A 26,062-nucleotide genomic window follows, 5' to 3' on the forward strand; every position below is an offset into this window, starting at 1 on the left:
AATTTTGTTTAATTTTAACTTGCATTTTTGTGTTTTTTAAACATTTATTTATTTATTCATGAGAGACAGACTGAGAGAGAGAGGGAGAGACATAGGCAGAGAGAGAAGCAGGCTCCTCGCAGGGAGCCCCATGCGGGACTTGATCCTGGATCCGGGGATCACGACCTGAGCCGAAGGCAGGTGCCCAACCACTAAGCCACCCAGGCCGTCCCTTAACTTGTATTTTGTATTGTTCTTTTCATTTTTTTAAAAGATTTTATTTATTTATTCATGAGAGATACAGAGAGAGAAACAGAGACACAGGCAGAGGGAGAAGCAGGCTCCATGCAGGGAGCCCGATGTGGGACTCGATCCCAGGACTCCAGGGTCACGCCCTGAGCCGAAGGCAGGCGCTAAACCACTGAGCCACCCAGGGATCCCCTGTTCTTTTCTTTCTTTATTTTCATTTTTTAATTTATGATAGTCACAGAGAGAGAGAGAGAAAGGCAGAGACATAGGCAGAGGGAGAAGCAGGCTCCATGCACCGGGAGCCCGACGTGGGATTCCATCCCGGGTCTCCAGGATCACGCCCTGGGCCAAAGGCAGGCGCCAAACTGCTGTGCCACCCAGGGATCCCCGTTCTTTTCTTTATTGAAAAAATTGTAAGATATTTAAAGTGTGCAATGTGATGATTTGATATATGTGTACATTGTGAAAGGATTTCCCCAAGTTAACACAACCATCACCACACACATTTTTTTTTTTTTTTTGGTGAGAACCTTTAAGTTCTACTCTCTTAGCAAATTTCAACTATACAACAAGTTTTATCAACTATAGTCATCACATTACACATTTAGATCCTCAGACCTTAATCACCTTCTTTCCTCAATGAAAACTCAGAGTAGGAAAAAATATCAGTAAGAATTGTATATGCTACCTTTCAATTTCTGACTCCATCAGTAAAGTCTGTCTTTCTTTGTCAATTTCTAGTATTCTTCTTTTTAGACCTCCCTACTCCCACTTTTCTAAAAGTAGTATTGGTTCTCCTACAGAGAAAATTATTTAATGTTTATTGAGAGACTTCAAGGAGGACCTACAGTGAAGAAATATACTACACTCATAGATTGTAAGACCTAAGATTACCTAAGTGTTGGTGCTCTCTAAATTGATATACAGATTAAATGCAATCTGAATTTTACCTCAACATATTTTCTTGTGGAAGTTAACAAGCTGGCTCTACCTCTGAAAAGGAAATATAAGATGTCAAGATAAACAAGACATTCTTAAAGAAAAAGGAGAAAGAAGACTTGTACATATATCAAAGCTTAATATAAAGCTAGAGTGCAGATACTGTGGTAGTAGCACAGGGACAGGCAAATAGGCAAATGAAACAGAATACAGAGCTCAAAGAGACCTAAGCATATATACAAACATTTGATACAAAAAACAAACAAACAAACAAACATTTGATACATGATAAAAGTGGCTTTTTAAAAAACATTTTAATTTTTGTTATTATTATTATTTTAGTAATCTCCATACCCAATGTGGAGCTAAAACTCACAATGCTGAGATCAAGAGTTGTAGGCTCTACTGACTGACTCAGCCAGGCACCCTGAGGTGGCTTTTTGGATCAATGCGAAAAGGATAGTCTTTTCAAAATAATGTTGCAACAAATGGGATCTATATGGATTTTTTTTAAAAAGTGGACTTTCTATCTCACACTCAAAAAATAAGTTCCAATTTAAACAAATAACTAAATATGAAAAGCAAAAACCATAAAAAATTCTTAGATAATAGAGGAGAATGTCTTCAACTTCTGGGCAGGGAAACTTTTCCTAAACAAAACAAAAAGACTCTAATAAAGGAAGTAACTGAAAAATTCAACCAGTGAAAAAGAAAAATGTGTCAAAAGACACCATAAAAGAAAGTGAAAATATATGCCACAAAATGGGAGAAGATTATTTGCAACACATAAAACTGACAAAGGACTGATATCAACACAGTATTAAAAACAAAAACTCTTACAAAACAATAGAAAAAATGGGCAAAATATATGAACAGGTACTTATGAGGAAATCCAAATGGCCATAAACATGGAAATATGCCTAACCTTATTAGTAATCAAGAAAATGAAAAATTAAATCCACAATGAGGAAAAAATTATACAATCATGGCAAAAAATTTTAAAGTCTGACAATATCAAGTATTAATGGAAACATGAAGCAATAAGACCTTTCATGCCCTACTGGCACAACCATTTGAAAAAGTTTGGCATTATCTAGGAGATAGCATCTCCTACAGCAATTCTGTCATTAGGTTAATATACTAGGGAAATGTTTGCATGTATGTATCAGAAGACATGTATAAGATCGTTTATAGTAACACAGATACATGAATTGTGATATGTTCATAATACAGAATGCTAAACATCAGTGAAAATGAAATGAAGCGGAGCTTTACACAACATGAATAACTCTCACAATGACAAAAAACAGCAAATCACAAAACAATATATATTTAAAAATACATACAATAGTAGTCCACTTGCAAAAAGTTCAAAAATGAGCTGAACTAAATTGTTTAAAGATACATACATTACAGGCAAAACTGTACAGAAAAGCAAAGAAATTATGGTCATAGAAGTCTGGATAGTAGTTACCTTCTAGAAGTGAAGATAATTGTGACCAGTAAGGAGTACAGTAGGTTTGTAATTTCTATTTCTTGTCTCTAGTGATTATAATCATTCTTTAAACAGTAATACATGTTTTATGCTTTCTAATCCACATCTGATATATATCACAAGAAAAAGTAAATTAAAATTTTTTCTAAGTTATTATCACATACTACTTAATATAAAAATTAATCTCACCTGTACAAAAGGGAATTTTTCTCATACCTCTCTTCCGAATGAGAGGAAAGCTAAGATACTACAATACCCTGCAAATAGGGATGCTTGGGTGGCTCAGTGGTTGACCAACTGCCTTCAGCTCAGGGCGTGATCCTGGGGTCCTGGGATCAAGTCCTGCATCAGGCTCCCTATAGGGCTTGCTTCTCCCTCTGCCTATGACTCTGCCTCTCTCTGTGTGTCTCCCATGAATAAATGAACAAAAAAATCTTTTTAAAAAATCTTGCAGGATGCTTGGGTGACTCAGCAGTTTGGCGCCTGCCTTCGGCCCAGGGCGTGATCCTGGAGACCCGGGATCGAGTCCTGCTTTGGGCTCCCTGCATGGAGCCTGCTTCTCTCTCTCTGCCTCTCTCTGCCTGTGTCTCTGCCTCTCTTTCTGTGTCTCTCATTAATAAATAAATAAATAAATTTTTTAAAAATCTTGCAAATAGGAGTAAATAGTCACATTGCTTTGGCTAACAGAAACAAAAGCACGTGAAATTTTAAACTATATTTAATAAATATCAGATATTATTAACCATATATAATATATAATATGTATGTGTACATATATGTGTGTGTATATATATATATATATATATAGTCTTTGCTCTGGTAAGCCTATTGAAATTCCAGCTAGATGGCACATTCACATATTCTACTGGCCCATGACCTCCCACAAGTTTATAACTGTTAATTGGGTAAAAAATTAAAACTAAACATAAAATAAACTCTGAAGGAGAAAGGCAGCCAAGAGGCTTTTGTAAGCAAGAATGTAATTTTATTTATTTATTTATTTAATAATAATTAAAAATAAATAAATAAAAAATCAAGAGGCTTTTGTAAGCAAGAATTTTATTTATTTATTTATTTATTTATTTATTTATTTATTTATTTATTTATTTTATTTATGGTCATTGATTCAATAAATAGCCTTATATAGAGAGAGTTGTTTGCCACTAAGACATACCTAAAGTCTTTAGCAGGAAAATGGAGGATAAAAAGAGGTTTATATATTTTCATTCATTGGAAACCCCTGGGTTCTAGTAACAGGCAATAAAGTCAATAAGTAAACAGAAATTAACTGAGTATCTGTTGTTTAAATAAAGAAAAACTTCACCCTACCTATGTTTACAAGATACTAAGTTGAAGGTAATACAAAGAAAGGTACAGGATAGCCCATGGTATAAGGAAAGTACAAGCAAGCACACTATGTGGTAATTGGGAAGACACAGAAAAGCAAAATACGTCATCCTAAATATGAAAGTAAACATTCTTTTTAAAAAAAAAAACATGTCTGATGTGTACCTATTTTAAATCAAAAGCAGGGTAATGGGTAGAGAAGAGAGGACATGTATTGTGTGAAAGACTTTTCCTGGGAAGGTTCTGGGCCCAAGTCTGTCCTGGTAAGGATCTTAAACAGTTCATATGAATAGTCTAAAACCCTGCTTCCCAATATTTCTATTCAAGTAAAATCAGGCTACAAAGAATATAGGAAGTGATCTTTATGGGGAAATTAAGTCACACAAGTGTAGTAAAGTATATCTGCCTTGAGTGCTATTTAACACTGGCTGATCCAGGCCATTTGCTTCTCTCTTTAATTTGCCTTACTGACTCACTGTTTCAGCAGCTAGTCCCCTCAAAGATTCCCTATGGATCTCTCTAGTTTACTATATTTATTTTTAATTTAATAGACTATTTTTGTCTTTTCCATGTGTTTTTGCTGTTAAAAATATTCTTTGCTGGAGAAAAAAGGAAAACTGGGGATGATGGCTGATATTCTTAACCTGGAAAAATTGGAATTTTTCCTACACCAGAATGTGTGGGAAACAGTGAACTAGCGGTTACTAAGGTCCTTTAGGCTCTGGTTATATGAAAGGTATGGGAAATGAAGCCAGAGAAACTAAAGATCACATCCTAGGCCAAATTAGATCCCACATCTTTCTAAAGCTCTAACCCACTGTCATGCCAGAGGTCACCTTAGAGCAATGGTTCTCAGCCAAGAGCAATTTTGCCTCCACCAGGAGACATTTGGCAATATTTGAAGATACTTTGATTTTTACAACTTGAGAGGTGGGGAGAGGCGGTTTGCTTCTAGCATCTAGTGGGTAAAGTCTGCTAAACAACCTAATGTGCAGGGCAGCCTCCTACAACAAATAATCATCCAGCCCAACAGATTAATAATGCAGAGACTGAGAACTTCAGCTTAGCTCTCTCTACTATATAATTCATACTTTATTAACTTAATCACATATGAATTCAAATTTCAGCAAAGGAGACAAACATTAGGGAAATCTGAATCACAGAAAGATATATGGTCTAAGATTACTTTGGTAGGCAATGACAATACAGTAAAAGACTTCTACTTTCTGGTTTTACTTACATAGTAACAGTCTATGACTGAAATTCAAAATCCTATCTTAAGTATCATATTTCAGTGGCTTAAAAAGTATATATGGGGAGAGGCTTTGGAGCAAGACAATCCTATACTCAAATCCTAGCTCTAACAACTTACTTGCTATATTTAAGACCTTTGAAAAGTCCCTCAACCTTACTAAGATTCCATTTCTTCACTATAGTATCAGATTAATAAGATCTACCTCACATAATTGTTTTAAGTATTAAATGAAAAATGTATTTAAAACACTGAGCAATCTGCCTAGAATATAATAAATACTAAATACCATACTTAATTTGAGAGGGGATTGTAGTTAAGAGTTGGACTTTTGAAAATCTGTTCTGCAACTTAACTGTGAAACTTGAACACATATTTTATGACTTTGAGCCTCAATTTCCTCATCTATGAAATGAAGCTAATATCATCCTCTTCATGGGAGAGTGATGAGAACCAAAAAGGTTCAAAAAGGACCCAGTATACTCAGAACTCAAGAGTGTATTCAACATATGGAGCTATTTTGATTACTAAAGTGGGCCCAATAAAACCCAATCACATTTTCCACAAACAAAAGCTCTCCCAAATGTCCTGAACTATATTTTGTCTAATTTTCTGCCATTTGGCCTGATTAGAGAAATAGTTGTTACAATTCACTTCAATTCTTTTCATAGATGGAAATACAACTCTCTTCCTAGTCCTCTCTCAATCAGGAAGGTTTTTTGTTTGTTAACACCTTAAATATATATAATTTTTGTTTGTCAACTATACCTCAATGAAACAAAGACTTTTTTACTTGATCTTTTTGGTATGAATAACTTTACATAGACTGTATTTTTGCTCTGTTTTCACTACTAAATTTTAATTGCCTAGAAGACCTGAACAGCAAACCTAGTATCTTTTAGAGAACAAAGTCTCTGAACTATTTCCTATCCCCACTAGCAATGTTACCAAGATATTAATATCAGAAAACTCACCTCTCGGCAGGACTGTACTGTGCTTAGAGTGAATACGGGTTTCAAACAACTGCTTCCTTAACTTTAGTAATCAATGCATAGCAAAAAAAATGTACTTTTAGTAGGCAATCTCTCAGTATTCAAAGATACAGTTAAAATAATTATCCAGAAGAAAAGGGAAAGCTATGGACTCTGTCTAAAATATCCCACTGTATCATAATGACAAATTTACAATTAATTTATAGAATTATCCCATTATTTGTAGATGACACTTCTCATATTTATTTCAAAGGCTAAGTCACTGAAAGTTCAGAACACAAAAAGAGATTGCTCACCTCTGGTGATTTCTGTGTATTCTGGAATACAGCATAGGCAATAAGTGAACTTGAACCTATAACACTGACAGTGATAAAAAATTATCATTAAATGAGGACTACTGGGGCTCCTCCTTTTGCTAAAAATTTTTACAGCTTTACTGATATATAATAGATGTAAAATAAACTACATTTTTCTAAAATATGGAATGCTTCATGAATTTGTATGTCATTCTTGCATAGGGGCCATGTTAATCTTCTCTGTATCATTCCAATTTTTAGTATATATGCTGTCAAAGTGACCACTTTGTTACTGATTTTGCAAATCAATACTGTTGACCAAGTCTTTTCATGTTCAGATGTTATCCCTCAATCTGTTTTTTTGTTATTGTTGATGTTACATTTTATTAATCAGAAAATATCAACGTGGTGAAGAACAGTATTTCTCCCTACAGAGTAAAAACAAATACCCAGGGGAAAAATGCAGAAAACTTCAGAATTCTAGTTTTACTTATACTAGTATAAGTGTACTTATACCTGGGTATTTGTTTAAACAGTCATAGTACATGAGATTAAACAAACTTACCTCAGAGTAGCCATAACAAATTGTATCCACTGTACTGCAGAAAAAACCTAAATAAAACAAGAAAGTGAATATAAAATTAAAACTTGTACATTTAATTTTCAACCTTACTCCAATTTCACTGTTTAAGAACTATCTGTATAGAACACAAACTCTTTAGTGCCTAATCAAAATACCCTATAAATCAGAGAAGGAGCAGAAAGCCCTTGGAAAGACAAAGTGGCTCCTTGTTTCCTCTTCTATTGCTTCATCTCTGGGAAACAGTAAGATAAAAAGAATAGACAGGTGGACATAAAATGACTAAATGAAAAGAGAGCCAGATGAGAAGATTTAAAAAGGAAAGAATAAAATGGGGAAGAGGTATGAAAAGTTAAATTTTGAGAGAGAAAAGACTGATGTGTGAAAAGAATGGGGAATAGGAAAGGCAAACAAATACTAAACAGAGTTAACTGACAGCTAGAGAAAAAATAGTAAGCAATAAAGAAATAGGAAGAAGTAGTAAAGAGATACTGTGAGTGGAAAAATACAGAACAAAGAGGAAGAAAGGGGGAGCAAAAACAAAGAAAGGGACAATTTATAATCTCACCAAGTCCCAATTGTCCTCCAGAATGCTAACCTCCAGCAGGAAGGCCATAGGGACTTTAGCCTCAGCTATGCTTAAGCTACTGCTCCTTCCCAGGTTCTGAATCCTGAAGCACTGAACAGGTGGCTCCACCCCCAGCCCATCTGGGCTCCTCCCTACCCAGTCTTGCCCTGTGTCTTCAGGACAAGGAAAGAAGGCGGTGACTAGTGGAAGAGAAGCCAAGCAGAAAGAACAAAAATAGAAAGAGCAGGTGACAAGGAAACAAAGTTCTAAAAAGAATTAGGAATTTTAAGAAGAGGGAAGAGAAAGGGATAATAAAAAAGAGAGAATAGTGAAAAGATAAATAGAGCTGCAAGAAAGAAATGGAACAGAAAGAAATAAGGAAGAAGGGAGGTCTGTTTAAAACTTGCCCCATTTAGGGACAAAGCCTGTGATGAAAAAGAGAGACTGCATATTGAAGCAATCAATAAATATTTAGTAATACTAAGAAAAGCTGTGAAGAGAAGGGGTTGTTAGTATCTCATATTTAATAGTAACATCTGAAATATTCTGTACCAAAACTTCCCACAGAAATATATTAAATTACATGATTCACTCACTATACTTATATTTATATATCAACTCTCTGTAAAGCATTGTGCTACAGAAGATACAAAAACAAATAAGAGACAGACTCAGAATTCCAGGAGCTTATAATATGGTAGGAAGAATGGCCTGAATACCAAAATCTCAAATTATCTGCACACAGAACAATATATACTGCCTGCAATTTAAACAATATTTGGAAGAACTAGTGAATTTTAGACAAAGACTATGGTAAGGAGAAAGCAAAAAGAACATTTAATTTATGTAACCATTTATCTTTCATCTAACTATACTTTCATGCACTTACAAATATTGATAACATAAACTGGATCATTTGCATGGGTTCAGTAATTTAAATGTGATTCATTTATTCATATGAAGTTAACATATGATTAACTTATTCATCATAGTGTGGAGTAGAAGAAGGGACATCATTAAATAGAGGTAGGTTCTGGCAGGGAACTGTTAAGTTGGAGGTAGGCTCTAACCACTTTGTTTAAATCATTAGATAAACAAGTTTAAAAAGTAGATTTCTGGATCATAAATCCCTACCATAAGGTCTCAAGGAGTGTTCTGAGGCCTCTAATCAAATATATCTATCTAATAAGGGTGAGGGAACTAATGACAGTCTCACCAAGTGATAAGAATGCTTTTGGACAAAGGACTCTTGTCTCAGTCAAGAACAAATCTCAAATTGTTCAACAGCTATTCCAAATCAGTCTGTGGCTCTTGACGTAAGAACTTTTCCCTTTTGGCATCTCTTCTAAAATGTCTTGTCACTGACCAAATTCCCATTTGGGGATTTACTTTTCTATTTTTCTCTCTATATTAGTACCCTACTTTTTGCATATTTAGCACCATTCCCCCTTTAGGTGTCTTTTTAAAAAGATTTTATTTATTTATTCATGAGCGACACAGAGAGAGGGGCACAGACATAGGGAGACGGAGAGGCAGGCTCCCTGTGGGTAGCTCGATGAGGAACTTGATCCCAGGACCCTGGGATCACAACTTGAGGCAAAGGTAGATGCTCAACCACTGAGCCAGGTGCCCCTGAAATGTCTTTTAAAACATAATCTTCCAATCTTCCTTTTCTGCAAGGGCTAACCTAAGCCAAAATGAAGTGAGTGATACTTATTTTTAGTTTTCTTTCCTTTTTTTACTTAGCTCCTTGGTAAGCTCAAATACATCACAGCTCACTTAATATAATGGGCTACTATATTTTATGTATCGATTAAATTAACATATTCATTAAACTTATGCTATCAGCAAATTACTACTGTGGATACAAAGTCAAGAAAGACACCTACTTAACAAAATATTTTTATTTAAGCAAAAATTATACTTTAACTCAAAAAAGACTTCTATAAATAGCATATACCAATTATCAAATGCTTTCTATATGTAAGGCTATGTGCTAAGCATTTTAATTGTCAATACAAGCTTTGAGGTAAGAAGTAATATTTTCATTAAAAAAATTTTCATAAGCTCCACACCCAAAGGGCTTGAAGAGTTTCATGCTCTACCAACTGAACTAACCAGGAACCCCATTAATGTTCCCATTTTTCAAATGAAGAAACTGAGGCTTAAAGAAGTCTCTTCCCAATGGTTACAGAGTTATCGAGTGGTAATACCAACATTCAAATCCAGTCATTCTGACCTCATAGTTCTCCTCTTAACACACACAATATTCTAATGGAGAAAGAATTAGTTAATAGGAAGAAGGGGAAAGATATTTTTAAAAATTAATGTGACATCAAAGGAGCTCTTCTATTAGGCAATTGCTTCCTAGATATGATAACAAATACATAAGCAACAAAAGAAAAAAACAGATAAATTGGTTTTCTTCAAAATTAAAAACTTTTCTGCTTCAACAGATACCATCAAAAAAAAAAAATGAAGACAAGCCATAGAATGGGAAAAAAATTATAAACCACACATCTGATAAAGGACTTACATAAGAGAATATATAAAGAACTCCTACAGGGGGTAGGTGGCTCAGTCATTTAAGCCTATGACTCTTGATTTTAGCTCAGGTCATGATCTCAGGATCTTTGGATCAAACCTCACTACAGACTCTGTGTTCAGCATGGAGTCTACTTGAGATTCTCTCTCCCTCTCCTTCTGCCCCCCCCCAAGCACACACTCTAAATAAGTAAATAAGTAAATAAAATCTTTTTTAAAAATCCTACAATTCAATAAAAATACAATCCAATTTAAAAATGGGCAAAGGTTTTAAATAGAAATTTCTCCCAAATAAACAGATAACTAATAATCACATGAAAAGATTATTAACATCATATGCCAGCAGGAAAATATTAATTAAATCACAGTGAAATGCCATTTCATATCTACCAGGACAGCTATAATAAAAAAAGACAATAACAAGTGTTGATGAAAATGTGGAGAATAGAAACCCTTATATACTGCTGGTGAGAATGGAAAATACTGTAGCCCCTTCGGCAGTTCTTCAAAATGTTAAACACATACTATATGACTCAGCTGCTAGGTATAAACTGAGTTCTACTTCTGGGTATATACCCAAGAGAAATTAAACATATTCACATAAAAACTTGAACACAAATGTTCATAAACAGTGTTATTCCTAAAAGACAAATGATAGAAACACAAATGTCCATAAAGTGGTGAATGGATAAATAAAACATAGTATATCCACATAATGAAATATTATTCAGCAATTAAAAGGAAAGTCCTGATGTATTCTACGACATGAAAACATGCTAAAGAGGCCAATCACAAAAGACCACAAATTATATGATTCTATTCATATAAATGTCCAAAATAAGCAAGTTTATAGAGCCATGAGGTAAATTTGTGGTTGCTTAGGGCTAGGAAGGTAATTTGGGAGAGAATGGAGAATGACTGCTGATGGGCACAAGATTTCTTTTAGGGTGACAAAAATATTCTAAAATTAGACAGTGGTGATGGTTGCACACTTTATGAATATACTAAAACTCACTGGATTGTACACTTTAAAAGGATGAAATGTAAATAGGCAAATTTTACAGGGACACAGTAAATGTTCCATTGTTGAAATTCATGGTGTAATGAATGGTTAATGAATAACATGTTTCTGTCGTTTCTACTGAAAAGAATAATATTTAGAATAAAGTGTAAAACAAACATTGTAAGAGGGAACTGAAGATAGACTAAGAGAGCACCTGACTGCTCTAAATAAATCCACCACTCCTAGTCTGAACAAATTACATTTCGGGACTTTGATAAAACTTGCAGGTCAACCCAGTAAACCACTGCATGAAATCTGAGAGTTTGTGTAAAAATGGGAAAATTGTTAGAAATTGTAGAAAACTGGTGACAACTACATTTTTAATTTGTAAAAGGAGATAAGATGGTGGAATCTGCTAACTGCAGGTCAAAGATCTCAGTACTGATCCCAAACAAGATTCTGAAATAACCTATTCAAAAGCTGTGCTTTTAAACAATTTTTAAAAAGTAATCACTAAGTCGGAATGGATTTATTAAAAAAAAAATCATGCCAGACTACCCCATTCTCTCTTTGGATAGATTTACCATAGTATATATGGTATTTTGGCAAAGCATTTGGTGAGAAATTTCATGATATAAAAATAAGGTGAGGCATCTGGGTGGCTCAGTTAGCCAAGTGTCCAACTCTTGGTTTCAGCTTGAGTTGTGATCTAAGGCTCATTTGATCAAGCCTGCATTGGGCTCCATGCTCATCAGAAAGTCTGCTTAGGATTCTCTCTTTCCCTCTCCCTCTGCTCCTCCCTCTCTCAAATAAATAAATTTTAAAAACTATAAGGAAAGGGTACCTGGGTGGCTCAATCAGTTAAGCATCTGGCTTCGGCTCAGGTCATGATCTTAGGGTCCTGGATCAAGTCCACAGCAGGCTCCCTGCTCAGCAGGAAGTCTGTTTCTCCCTTTCCTTCTCCCCCACTCATGTGCTCTCTCTCTCCCAAATAAATAAATGAAATATTTAAAGAGATAAGGAAATATAGACCAAATGGAAGCACAATTAGGCATTTATTGCACAAATAAGCCTAAGGGAGTGCTAACTAACTGATCAATATCAACTTAGAAATGACTTCAGGTGGAGGGAATCAGCATCCTGACTTGGCACAGTTCTGTAAAACACTTCCATTAATTACTTGAAAGAAATATAGTAAGCATATTTATCAAATGTGTGTGTTATTACTGTTGCATAACAAATTTCCACAAATTTAGTGGCTTAAAACACACATTTATTATCTCACAGCTTCTGTGGGTCACGAGTACAAGAATAGCTTAGTTGGGTCCTCTGCTTCAGGGTCTCTCACAAGACTATAATCAAGATATCAACCAGGTCTAGATCTCATCTGAAGGCTCAAATGGGGAAGGGTCTGCATTCAAGTTCACAAAGTAATTGGTCTAATTCAGTTCTTTGAGGGTTGATGGTCTTAGGGACTATGTTCCAAACCAATTGTTGGCCAAACGCTTCACTCAGTTCTTTGTCATGTGGATTTCTCTAATATGTCTTCCAAGAAAGATGGAAGTCAGAATCTTATGTAATGAAATCACTGACGTGACATCTCATCACCTCTCCTGCATTCTACTGACCACAGATTTGCAAACAGCCAAGGAGAAAGGACCACAGAGTGTAAATACCAAAAGGCAGGCATTATTGGAGACTATCTTAGAGTCTGTCACTATGTGTTCATCCAATGTATCAACTACTTTTCCAATTCAGATCATTTATAATCATTCTCTCTCTCTGGAATGTTCTTCCTCCAGATAATCATATGACTAGCTCCTTCTCATCCTTTAATTACCAGCTTAAATGTCATTACCTCAGAGATGTAACATTTATCAAATTCCAAAGTATCATGTTTGTTTGTGCAGTTTGATTCCCCCTAGTAGACAGTAACATCCTTGGGGACAGGCAACTTATCTGTCTCATTCACCCCAATCTCCAATACCTAAACAGTCCCTAGAATAGGCACTCAGTATTTACTGAATGAATGTACTCAAGTTTTGAGAGACAGACAACAGATTTAAGATGTTATAAAATATAAATGCTTTAAAATAATGAGTTTTCTTTAATAAGATACAAATTAATAGAAATAAATGTAAGTATATTGTCCTTGCATATAAAACAGCAATTGGACAAATATTAGGATGAAAACATAGTAGCATTTTACTTTAAGAATCTAGAGCAGTTCTATCCAATAAAAATATAAGTCATAGATGTAATGTAAAAGTTTCCAGTGAGGACATCAAAAAAGCAAAAACAGATGAAATTTTAATAATATATTTTACATAACCAAAATATCCTAATTCTGTCATTTCAACATGCAATCAACATAAAAAATCATTGAGGGACACCTGGGTGGCTCAGTGGTTGAGCACCTGTCTGCCTTTGGCTCAGGGTGTGATCCTGGGATCGAGTCCCTGCATAGGGCTCCTCACAAAGAGTCTGCTTCTCCCTCTGCCTGTCTCCGCCTCTCTCTCTCTCTCTCTCTGTCTCTCACAAATAAATAAAATCTTTAAAAAATAAATAAAAATCATTGATATATTTAACATTTGTAATTTTGTACTTTGAAATTCAGTGTGTATCTTACTCTTATGACAACATTTCGACATGGGCAAGATGGCAGAAGAGTAGGGGTCCTTAACTCACCTGGCCCCACAAACTTACCTAGATAATTTTCCAAACATCCTGAACACCTATGAATTCAACCTGTTTAAAGAGAGAACAGTTGGAACGCTACAGAGAAAAAAGTTTTCACTTCTAACAAGCTCTTCATTTTTAAGTTTTTTCCTTTTTGACTTTCATATTTCTAAAATTACATGTCTTAGATATATTTTACACTCCTGGATTCCCTTGAATGTATTCAACTTAATTTTGGTAGATACACGAGATATGGGTATTTGTTTTTTCTGCCTCATTTTGTTTTACAATGGCGGAAGTTAGTAATCTCTAAAACATGACCAACATACACCCAGAACCAAGTGGAACACCATGTAGGTTCATTCTGTGAGATTATATTCTCTCTTCCATCCTATTGTGCTCCCATCTTTTATCTTGTTTATGTTTTTGTGGTCAATGTTGGGGATTTACATAAGCATTGTTGGTTTATATAAATGTGGGGTTGAACATCTTCTAACATACAGAACAAAATACACTCAGAACCAAGAGGATCACTCTCTAGGACCCCTCAGGAAGACTACATTCTCTCCACTACCACCTCTTCATCACCATCATCCCATCTACCATTTTTTCCTTTATCCTCTTTTCTTTACTATTTATTTATTTATTTATTTATTTATTTATTTATTTATTGCTTTTCTTTTTTCTTCTTCTTTGTTTTTGGTTTTTGGCTTGTTATTTTTACTACTTTGTTTCAAAATTTGTTTTTCACTTGAGTGGTCCTTTTGTTTTATTTTGTTCTGTTCTTCTTTTTCTTTTATTTTCTGGTCTCTGACCTCTTCAGAAATATCAAGGGTGTATTTTACTTAGAGCGTCGTTGATATTTTTTACTCAGCCCACTCATACAGCCACTCTGCATTGGACAAAATGACTAGAAGGAAGAATTCACAAAAGAAAGATCCAGAAACAATACTCTCTGCCACAGAGTTACGGAATTTGGATTTCTTTTTTTTTTTTTAATTTTTTATTTATTTATGATAGTCACAGAGAGAGAGGGGCAGAGACACAGGCAGAGGGAGAAGCAGGCTCCATGCACTGGGAGCCCGATGTGGGATTCGATCCCGGGTCTCTAGGATCGCGCCCTGGGCCAAAGACAGGCGCCAAACCGCTGCGCCACCCAGTGATCCCAGAATTTGGATTTCAATATGAGGTCAGAAAGTCAATTCAGAAGTACAATTTATAAACTACTGGTGGCTCTGGAAAAAGCATAAAGGACCCTAGAGATTTCATTATTGCAGAATTGAGATCTAATCAGGCCAAAATTAAAAACAGATTAAGTGAGATGCAATCCAAACTGGATGCTCTAACTGCTAGGGTTAATGAGGTGGAAGAGAGGGTGAGTGACATAGAAGACAAGTTGATGGTGAGAAGGAAGCTGAGGAAAAAAGAGAAAAACAATGAAAGAGCCCACAAGGAAAGGCTTGGGAAGGTAAATGATAGCTTGAGAAGGAAGAATATACATCTAATTGGGATTCCAGAAGAGGCTGAGAGAGAGAAAGGACCACAAACTATATTTGAACAAGTCACAGAAGAGAACTTCCCAAATCTGGGGAAGGAAACAGGCATTCAGATCCAAGAGATAGAGAGGACCCCCCCAAAAAAATCAATAAAAAACATTCAACACTTTGACATTTAATAGTGACACTGGCAAATTTCTAAGATAAAGAGAAAATTCTTAAACTAGCATGAGACAGGAGATTCTTAACTTCTATGCAGAGAAATATCAGATTAACATCAGACCTCTCCACAGAGACCTGGAAGGCCAGAAAGGGCTGGCAGGATATATATAGGGTACCAAATGAGAAGGACATGCAGCCAAGAATACTTTATCCAACAAAGCTGTCATTCAGTAGAAGGAGAGATAGGCAGAATAGAGGAAGCTTCTAGGACAGGCAGAAACTGAAAGAATATGTGACCACCAAACCGGCTCTGCAAGAAATATTAAGGGGGACCCTGTAAAAGAAAGAGGGAACCCAAAGAAATAATCCACAAAAACAAGGACTGAATAGGTATTACAACGACACTAAATTCATATCTTTCAATAGTTACTCTGAACGTGAATGGGCTAAATGATCCCATAAAAATATACAGGGTTTCAGACTGGATAAAAAAGGAAGACCCATCTATATGCTGACTACAAAAGACTCATTTTAGACCTAAGGACACCTCTAGCCTGAAAATGAAGGGGTGGAGAACTATTTACCATCCAAATGGTCCTCAAAAGAAAGCTAGGGTAGCAATTCTCATATCAGATAAAGTTTATATCAAAGACTGCAGTAAGAGATAAAGAGGGACACTATATCATACTTAAAGGGTCTACCCAACAAGAAGATCTAACAATCATGAATATTTATGTCCTTAATGTGGGAGCTGCCCAGTATATCAATCAATTAATAACCAAAGTAAAGAGATACTTATAATAATACACTAATAGTAGGAGACTTCAACATGGCACTTTCTACAAATGACAGATTTCTAAGCAGAACATCACCAAAGAAACAAGGGCCTTAAATGGTACCCTGGACTAAATAGATTTCACAGATATATACAGAACTTTCTGTCCAAATGCAACTGAATACACATCCTTCTCAAGCACACATGGAACTTTCTTCAGAATAGAACACCTATTGGGTCACAAATCAGGTCTCAACCAATACCAAAAGATTGGGATTGTCCCCTGCATATTTTCAGACCACAATGCTTTGAAACTAGAACTCAATCACATGAAATTTGGAAGAAACTCAAACACGTGGAGGTTAAAAGCATCCTACTAAAAGATGAATGGGTCAACCAGGAAATAGAGAAGAATTAACAAGATTCATTAAAATCAAGACATACCATTCAAAATCTTTGGGATACAGTAAAAGTTGTCCTAAAAGGGAAATATATCGCAAAACAAGCCTCCCTCAAGAAACTGGAAAAAACTCACATACAGAAGCTAACCTCACACCTAAAGGAACTGGAGAAAGAACAGCAAGTAAAGCCTACACCAAGCAGAAGAAGAGAGATAATAAAGATTCAAGCAGAACTCAATGAAATAGAGACCAGAAGAACTGTAGAACAGATCAACAAAACCAGGATTTCATTCTTTGAAAGAATTAATAGGATAGATAAACCCCTAGCCAGCCTTATTAAAAAGAAAAAAGATCCAAATTAATAAAGTCACAAATGAAGGAGGAGAGATCACAACCAATGGCAAGGAAATACAAACAAACGATTTTAAAAACATATTATCAGAGGCTATATGCCAACAAATTAGGCAATCTAGAATAAATGGATGCATTTCTGGGAAACCACAAACTACCAGAAGGAACAGGCAGAAATAGAAAACTTGAACAGGCCAATAACCAGCAAGGAAATTGAAACTCATCAAAAACCTCCCAAGACACATAAGTCCAGGGCCAGATGGCTTCCCAGGGGAATTTGTTTAAAGAATTAATACCTATTCTACTAAAGCCTTTCCAAAAGATAGAAAGGGACAGAATACTTCCAAACTCGTTTTATGAGGCCAGCATTACCTTGATTCTAAAACCAGACAAAGGCCCCACCAAAAAGGAGAATTATAGACCAATACTCCTGATGAACATGGATACAAAAATTCTCACCAAATACTAGCCAATAGGATCCAACAATACATTAAGAAGATTATTCACCATGACCAAGTGGGATTTATCCCCAGGAAGCAAGAGTGGTTCAACATTCCTAAAACAATCAACGTAATAGATCACATCAACAAGAGAAAAAACAAAAACCATATGATCCTCTCAATAGATACAGAGAAAGCAGTTGACAAAATATGGCATCCATTTCTGATTAAAATTCTTCAAAGTGTAAGGATAAAGGGAACATTCCTCAATATCTTAAAAGCCATTTATGAAAAGCCCACAGCAAATATCATTCACAATGGGGGAAAACTGAAAGCCTTTCCCCTAAGATCAGGAATACGACAGGAATGTCCACTCTCACCACTGTTATTCAATATAGTACTAGAAGTCCTAGCCTCAGCAATCAGACAACAAAAAGAAATAAAAGGCATTCAAATTAGCAAAGGACAAGTCAATCTCTCCCTCTTCGCAGATGACAGGATACCGTATATAGAAAGCCCAAAAGACTCCACCCCAAGATTGCTAGAACTCATACAACAATTCAGCAATGTGGCAGGATACAAAATCAATGCACAGGAATCAGTTGCATTTCTATACACTTACAATGAGACTGAAGAAAGAGAAATTAAAGAATCAATCCCATTTACAATTGCACCCAAAAGCATAAGATACCTAGGAATAAACCTAACCAAAGAGGTAAAGGATCTATTCCCAAAAAATTACAGAACAGTTCTGAAAGAAATTGAGGAAGACATAAAGAAATGGAAAAACATTCCCTGCTCATGGATTGGAAGAATAAATACTGTGAAAATGTCTATGCTACCCAGGGCAATTTACACGTTCAATGCAATCCCTATCAAAATATCATGGACTTTCTTTGCAGAGTTGGAACAAATAATTTTAAGATTTATATGGAATCAGAAAAGATCCCAAATTGAATGGCTGGGTGGCTCAGCAGTTGAGCATCTGCCTTTAGTTCGGGGCATGATCCTGGAGACCCAGGATTGAGTCCCATGTCAGGCTCCCTGCATGGAGCCTGCTTCTCCCTCTGCCTGTGTCTCTGCGTCTCTCTCTCTTTCTCATAAATAAATAAATAATATTCTCAGACCATAATGCCTTGAAATTAGAACTAAATCACAACAAGAAGTTTGGAAGGACCTCAAACACGTGGAGGTTAAGGACCATCCTGCTAAAAGATGAAAGGGTCAACCAGGAAATTAAGGAAGAATTAAAAACATTCATGGAAACTAATGAGAATGAAGATACAACCATCCAAAATCTTTGGGACGCAGCAAAAGCAGTCCTAAGGGGGAAATACATCGCAATACAAGCATCCATTCAAACACTGGAAAGAACTCAAATACAAAAGCTAACCTTACACATAAAGGAGCTAGAGAAAAAACAGCAAATAGATCCTACACCCAAGAGAAGAAGGGAGTTAATAAAGATTCGAGCAGAACTCAACGAAATCGAGACCAGAAGAACTGTGGAACAGATCAACAGAACCAGGAGTTGGTGCTTTGAAAGAATTAATAAGATAGATAAACCATTAGCCAGCCTTATTAAAAAGAAGAGAGAGAAGTCTCAAATTAATAAAATCATGAATGAGAAAGGAGAGATCACTAACAACACCAAGGAAATACAAACGATTTTAAAAACATATTATGAACAGCTATACGCCAATAAATTAGGCAATCTAGGAGAAATGGACACATTCCTGGAAAGCCACAAACTACCAAAACTGGAACAGGAAGAAATAGAAAACCTTAACAGGCCAATAACCAGGGAGGAAATTGAAGCAGTCATCAAAAACCTCCCAAGACACAAGAGTCCAGGGCCAGATGGCTTCCCAGGGGACTTTTATCAAACGTTTAAAGAAGAAACCATACCTATCCTCCTAAAGCTGTTTGGAAAGATAGAAAGAGATGGAGTACTTCCAAATTCGTTCTATGAGGCCAGCATCACCTTAATTCCAAAACCAGACAAAGACCCCACCAAAAAGGAGAATTACAGACCAATATCCCTGATGAACATGGATGCAAAAATTCTCAACAAGATACTGGCCAACAGGATCCAACAGTACATTAAGAAAATTATTCACCATGACCAAGTAGGATTTATCCCTGGGACACAAGGCTGGTTCAACACCCGTAAAACAATCAATGTGATTCATCATATCAGCAAGAGAAAAACCAAGAACCATATGATCCTCTCATTAGATGCAGAGAAAGCATTTGACAAAATACAGCATCCATTCCTGATCAAAACTCTTCAGAGTGTAGGGATAGAGGGAACATTCCTCGACATCTTAAAAGCCATCTATGAAAAGCCCACAGCAAATATCATTCTCAATGGGGAAGCACTGGGAGCCTTTCCCCTAAGATCAGGAACAAGACACGGATGTCCACTCTCACCACTGCTGTTCAACATAGTACTGGAAGTCCTAGCCTCAGCAATCAGACAACAAAAAGACATTAAAGGCATTCAAATTAGCAAAGAAGAAGTCAAACTCTCCCTCTTCGCCGATGACATGATACTCTACATAGAAAACCCAAAAGTCTCCACCCCAAGATTGCTAGAACTCATACAGCAATTCGGTAGCATGGCAGGATACAAAATCAATGCCCAGAAACCAGTGGCATTTCTATACACTAACAATGAGATTGAAGCAAGAGAAATTAAGGAGTCAATCCCATTTTCAATTGCACCCAAAAGCATAAGATACCTAGGAATAAACCTAACCAAAGATGTAAAGGATCTATACCCTCAAAACTATAGAACACTCCTGAAAGAAATTGAGGAAGACACAAAGAGATGGAAAAATATTCCATGCTCATGGATTGGCAGAATTAATATTGTGAAAATGTCAATGTTACCCAGGGCAATATACACGTTTAATGCAATCCCTATCAAAATACCATAGACTTTCTTCAGAGAGCTAGAACAAATTATTTTAAGATTTGTGTGGAATCAGAAAAGACCCCAAATAGCCAGGGGAATTTTAAAAAAGAAAACCATATCTGGGGGCATCACAATGCCAGATTTCAGGTTGTACTACAAAGCTGTGGTCATCAAGACAGTGTGGTACTGGCACAAAAACAGACACATAGATCAGTGGAACAGAATAGAGAATCCAGAAGTGGACCCTGAACTTTATGGTCAACTAATATTCGATAAAGGAGGAAAGACTATCCATTGGAAGAAAGACAGTCTCTTCAATAAATGGTGCTGGGAAAATTGGACATCCACATGCAGAAGAATGAAACTAGACCACTCTCTTTCACCATACACAAAGATAAACTCAAAATGGATGAAAGATCTAAATGTGAGACAAGATTCCATCAAAATCCTAGAGAAGAACACAGGCAACACCCTTTTTGAACTCGGCCATAGTAACTTCTTGCAAGATACATCCACGAAGGCAAAAGAAACAAAAGCAAAAATGAACTATTGGGACTTCATCAAGATAAGAAGCTTTTGCACAGCAAAGGATACAGTCAACAAAACTCAAAGACAACCTACAGAATGGGAGAAGGTATTTACAAATGACATATCAGATAAAGGGCTAGTTTCCAAGATCTATAAAGAACTTATTAAACTCAACAGCAAAGAAACAAACAATCCAATCATGAAATGGGCAAAAGACATGAACAGAAATCTCACAGAGGAAGACATAGACATGGCCAACATGCATATGAGAAAATGCTCTGCATCACTTGCCATCAGGGAAATACAAATCAAAACCACAATGAGATACCACCTCACACCAGTGAGAATGGGGAAAATTAACAAGGCAGGAAACCACAAATGTTGGAGAGGATGCGGAGAAAAGGGAACCCTCTTACACTGTTGGTGGGAATGTGAACTGGTGCAGCCACTCTGGAAAACTGTGTGGAGGTTCCTCAAACAGTTAAAAATATACCTGCCCTACGACCCAGCAATTGCACTTGGGGATTTACCCCAAAGATACAAATGCAATGAAACGCCGGGACACCTGCACCCCGATGTTTATAGCAGCTATGGCCACGATAGCCAAACTGTGGAAGGAGCCTCAGTGTCCAACGAAAGATGAATGGATAAAGAAGATGTGGTTTATGTATACAATGGAATATTACTCAGCTATTAGAAATGACAAATACCCACCATTTGCTTCAACGTGGATGGAACTGGAGGGTATTATGCTGAGTGAAGTAAGTCAGTCGGAGAAGGACAAACATTATATGTTCTCATTCATTTGGGGAATATAAATAATAGTGAAAGGGAATATAAGGGAAGGGAGAAGAAATGTGTGGGAAATATCAGAAAGGGAGACAGAACGTAAAGACTGCTAACTCTGGGAAACGAACTAGGGGTGGTAGAAGGGGAGAAGGGTGGGGGGTGGGAGTGAATGGGTGACGGGCACTGGGGGTTATTCTGTATGTTAGTAAATTGAACACCAATAAAAAATAAATTAAAAAAAATAAAAAAAATAAACAACCCTATAAAAGAAAAAATAAAACAAACAAATAAATAAATAAATAAATAAAATCTCTTAAAAAAAAAAAAAAAAGATCCCAAATACCCAGAAGAATATTGAAAAAGAAAACCATGACGGGGGCATCACAATGCCAGATTTCAAGCTGTATTACAAAGTTGTGATCATTAAGACGCGTGGTACAGGCACAAAAATGGACACACAGATCAATAGAACAGAATAGAAAACCCAGAAATGGGCACTCAACTCTGTGGTCGACTAATATTTGACAAAGCGGGAAAGACTATCCACTGGAAAAAGGACAGTTTCTTCAATAAATGGTGCTGGGGAAATTGGACAGTCATGTGCAGAAGAATGAAACTGGACCATTCTCTTACACCATACACAAAGATAAACTGAAAATGGTTGAAAGATCTACATGTGAGGCAAGAATCCACCAAAATCCTGGAAGAGAACACAGGCAACAACCTTTTTGGGCCACAGTAACTTCTTCAAGATACATCTATGAAGGCAAGGGAAACAAAAGCAGAAATGACCAATTGGGACTTACTCAGGATAAAAAGCTTCTGCACAGGAAAAGAAACAGTCACCAAAACTAAAAGACAACCTACAGAATGGGAGAAGATATTTGCAAATGACATAGCAGATAAAGAGCTAGTATCCAAGATCTATAAAGAACTTAACAAACTCAACACCCAAGAAACAAACAAAAAAAAATCATAAAATAGGCAAAAGACATGAACATAAATTTCACCAAAGAAGACATACACATGGCCAACAAGCACATGAGAAAATGCTCCACATCTCTTGCCATCAGAGAAATAAATATTAGAACCACAATGAGATACCACCTCACACCAGTGAGAACGGCAAAAATTAACAAGACAGGAAACAACAAATGTTGGGAGAGGATGTGGAGAAAGGAGAACACCCTCTTGCACTGTTGGTGGGAATGTAAACTGGTACAGCCACTCTGGAAAACTGTGTGGAGGCTCCTCAAAAAGTTAAAAATAGAGCTACCCTACGACCCAGCAATTGCACTACTGGGTATCTCCCCCAAAGATACAGATGTATGTAGTGAAACACCGGGACACCTGCACCCCCACATTCATAGCAACAATATCCACAATAGCCTAACTGTAGATGGAGCCACAATGCCCTTCGACAGATGAATGGATATACACAGGAATATGTGTGTATGTGTGTGTGTGTGTATATATATATATATATATACACACACACACATACATACAATGAATATTACTCAGCCATCAGAAAGGACAAATACCCACCATTTGCTTCGACGTGGATGGACCTGGAGGGTATTATACTGAGTAAAATAAGTCAATCGGAGAAGGACAATCATCATATGGTTTCACTCATATGGGGAATATAAGAAATAGTGAAAGGGATTATAAGGGAAAGGAGGGGAACTGAGTGGGAATTATTAGAGAGGGAGACAAACCATGAGAGACTCCTAACTCTGGGAAACAAAGAGTCATGGAAGGCGAGGTGGCCGGGGGTAGGGATTAACTGGGTGATGGGCACTGAGTAGTGCACTTGATGAGATGAGCACTGGGTGATATACTATATGTTGGCAAATCGAACTTAAATAAAAACAAATTTAAAAAAAACAACATCTCAATTTAGAATAGCCACATTTCAAGAGTTCAGTAGCTGCATGTGGTATTATAAATGTCATTTTTATTTAGACTATTTGATTTATAAATAGATTTTGGAAGCTCTTGCATTTGCATTTTATCCTGCCAAAATGCCACTATAAATTTTTTAATCAAACAAATTTTCAAGACAAGTGGTATGACATAATAACCATAATAGCTGGTCTTTAAGCAAATATGTACCATAAGGCAGATACTGTCATAAATCCTCTATAAGTAGTGTTAACTAATTTAAATTAGTATTAACTAATTTAATCCACTCACAATCCAATGAGACAAGTATTATTATTATCCCCATTTTACATGATAATATTATAATAACATGTTGGCAGTGTGCAGTATAGATTTAAAGGGGAAGAGACTGGCAAGAGCTAGGTTACTTTCATTTACTTACTTATATCCCCACTTTGACCTAGATAGTATTTTAGGTGACTTAAAAGAGTACATAAAATAAAAGAAAATAACATGAATTCAAAGTGGGACAAAAGAAGAAAAACATCTCTTGAAATATTTGATCCATGGTGTTAAAATCTCTGATTTTTTTAAATGTTACTTCATTGAAAAAAAAAAACAATATTAAGACAACAGAAATCAACGATAAAATTTTCTACAATCTCTTCATTTAGTCAGAAGTGTTTTATTTATTGATGTTACTTTAAGTCCTTGTACCCACACAATTCAGCTTCTACATATTTGTAGTAATTGTACACTAGTATTTTATATTCTACGTTTTCCTCAACATTATTCCATAACTTTTTCTTTGTTTTTAAGATTTTATTTATTTATTCATGAGAGACACAAAGAGAGAGAGAGAGAGAGAGAGAGAGGCAGAGACACAAGGTAGAGGGAGAAGCAGGCTCCATGCAGGGAGCCCAACATGGGACTCGATCCCAGGTCTCCAGGATCAGGCCTTGGGCCGAAGGCAGCGCTAAAATGCTGAGCCACCTGGGCTGCCCCATAACTTTTTCTCTTTCATTAGTCTTATTTTCTTTCTCTCCATTCCCCTGGACTGTAACCAATACTAAAAGACTAATGTATTTCTTTTTATTTTATTTTTATTTACTTATGATAGTCACAGAGAGAGGCAGAGACATAGGCAGAGGGAGAAGCAGGCACCAGGAGCCCGATGTGGGATTCGATCCCGGGTCTCCAGGATTGCGCCCTGAGCCAAAGGCAGGCGCCAAACCGCTGCGCCACCCAGGGATCCCAATACTAACGTATTTCTCTACATCTTTCTTTTCTTGTTAAAATATCCAAATAGGGGGGACACCTGCATTTAGTCAGGTAGTGATCCCAGGGTCCTGGAATCTAGTCCTGCATCGGGCTCCTGTCAGACAGCCTGCTTCTTCCTCTGCCTAGGTCTCTGACTCTCTCTCTGTGTCTAAAATGAATAAATAAAATCTTTAAAATATCCAAATAGGAAAAAAAAAACCAAATAGGGACAAAAGACCTGATAATTCTTCGGGTCACTGGAAGCATGCACCAAGGAACAGGCAAATGAAAACTGAAACCACCCCTCAGGCAACAGCAATTTCCCTGACAAGACCACCCACAAGCCCAGAACACCTAGTTGAGCTAAACCCTTTATGGACCATGGAGTGACCCCCCTGGAATGACCTGTAATTATCTTCACCTCATTATAACACTAAAATCTCTGCCCAAGGAAGAGCTTCTGCCTAATTTACATAACACACAATGTATGTATAGGCATGTTTCCTTAAGGTGCAAGCATGAATTTATGCCCACCTCTACATACAATGACAAGGCCTCCCTATCTAAATATTCATCTGGGGCACCTGGCTGGCTCAGTTGGAAGAACATGCAACTTGTGAGTTTGAGCCCCATGGTGGGTATAGAGATTACTAAAAAATAAATAAAAACTAAGTAACTATTCATCTTAACCCTAAACAAAAAGCACCCATTCACCTGCTCTTGGGGAGTCACAACTTTAGAAGCTATTTCCCATGATCTTCTTATTTGCTTCAGATAAAGTTTACTTTTTGCAACAAAAACAAAACCATGTCTAAATACTACATACATAATAGGGGTTATGTTTATGTTAAGTTATGGTTGTAGGGTTTTAAAAATGAGGTCACATATTTCTGTACACATTCTTAGTATTTCGGGGAAATAGTTCTAACCTATTCTGATAGGTATATTTTATATAAGATTATTTCTCTAGGGGCACCTGGAGTCAGTAGAGCATAAAACTCTTCACCTTGGGGTGTTAAGTTCAGGTCCCATATTGGGCGTTGAGCCCACTTAAAAAAAAAAAAAGATTATATATCTAACACTTGTGCTCGCTTTGGCAGCACATATACTATATATCTAACACCTGTTCT

General features: G+C 36.4%; 1 protein-coding gene and 1 non-coding gene across 10 annotated transcripts in view; both read right to left on the minus strand.

Moving 5' to 3' along the window:
• The window catches only part of TMEM116 (transmembrane protein 116), a 113,718-nt gene that overhangs the window by 81,926 nt on the left and 5,730 nt on the right, over positions 1-26,062 (minus strand). For 2 of the 9 annotated variants that reach the window (XM_038575131.1, XM_038575130.1), the window contains exons 1-3: positions 7,698-7,841; positions 7,115-7,161; positions 6,550-6,613 (exon numbers count right to left, since the gene is read on the minus strand). In XM_038575131.1, coding sequence (XP_038431059.1) covers positions 6,550-6,613; positions 7,115-7,161; positions 7,698-7,745 — 159 coding nt within the window. In that variant the 5' untranslated portion in view covers positions 7,746-7,841. Of the gene's footprint in view, positions 1-1,178; positions 1,222-6,549; positions 6,614-7,114; positions 7,162-7,697; positions 7,842-13,950; positions 13,993-26,062 lie in introns of those variants that run through there. The other 7 variants (XM_038575128.1, XM_038575125.1, XR_005379170.1 and 4 more) reach the window with 7 other exon arrangements.
• On the minus strand, positions 6,727-6,834 carry LOC119866271. The gene has a single exon (XR_005379593.1). It is a non-coding gene; the product is annotated as a U6 spliceosomal RNA (small nuclear RNA).

This window comes from Canis lupus, chromosome 26 (assembly GCF_011100685.1).
Source record: "Canis lupus familiaris isolate Mischka breed German Shepherd chromosome 26, alternate assembly UU_Cfam_GSD_1.0, whole genome shotgun sequence".
NCBI lineage: Eukaryota > Metazoa > Chordata > Mammalia > Carnivora > Canidae > Canis > Canis lupus.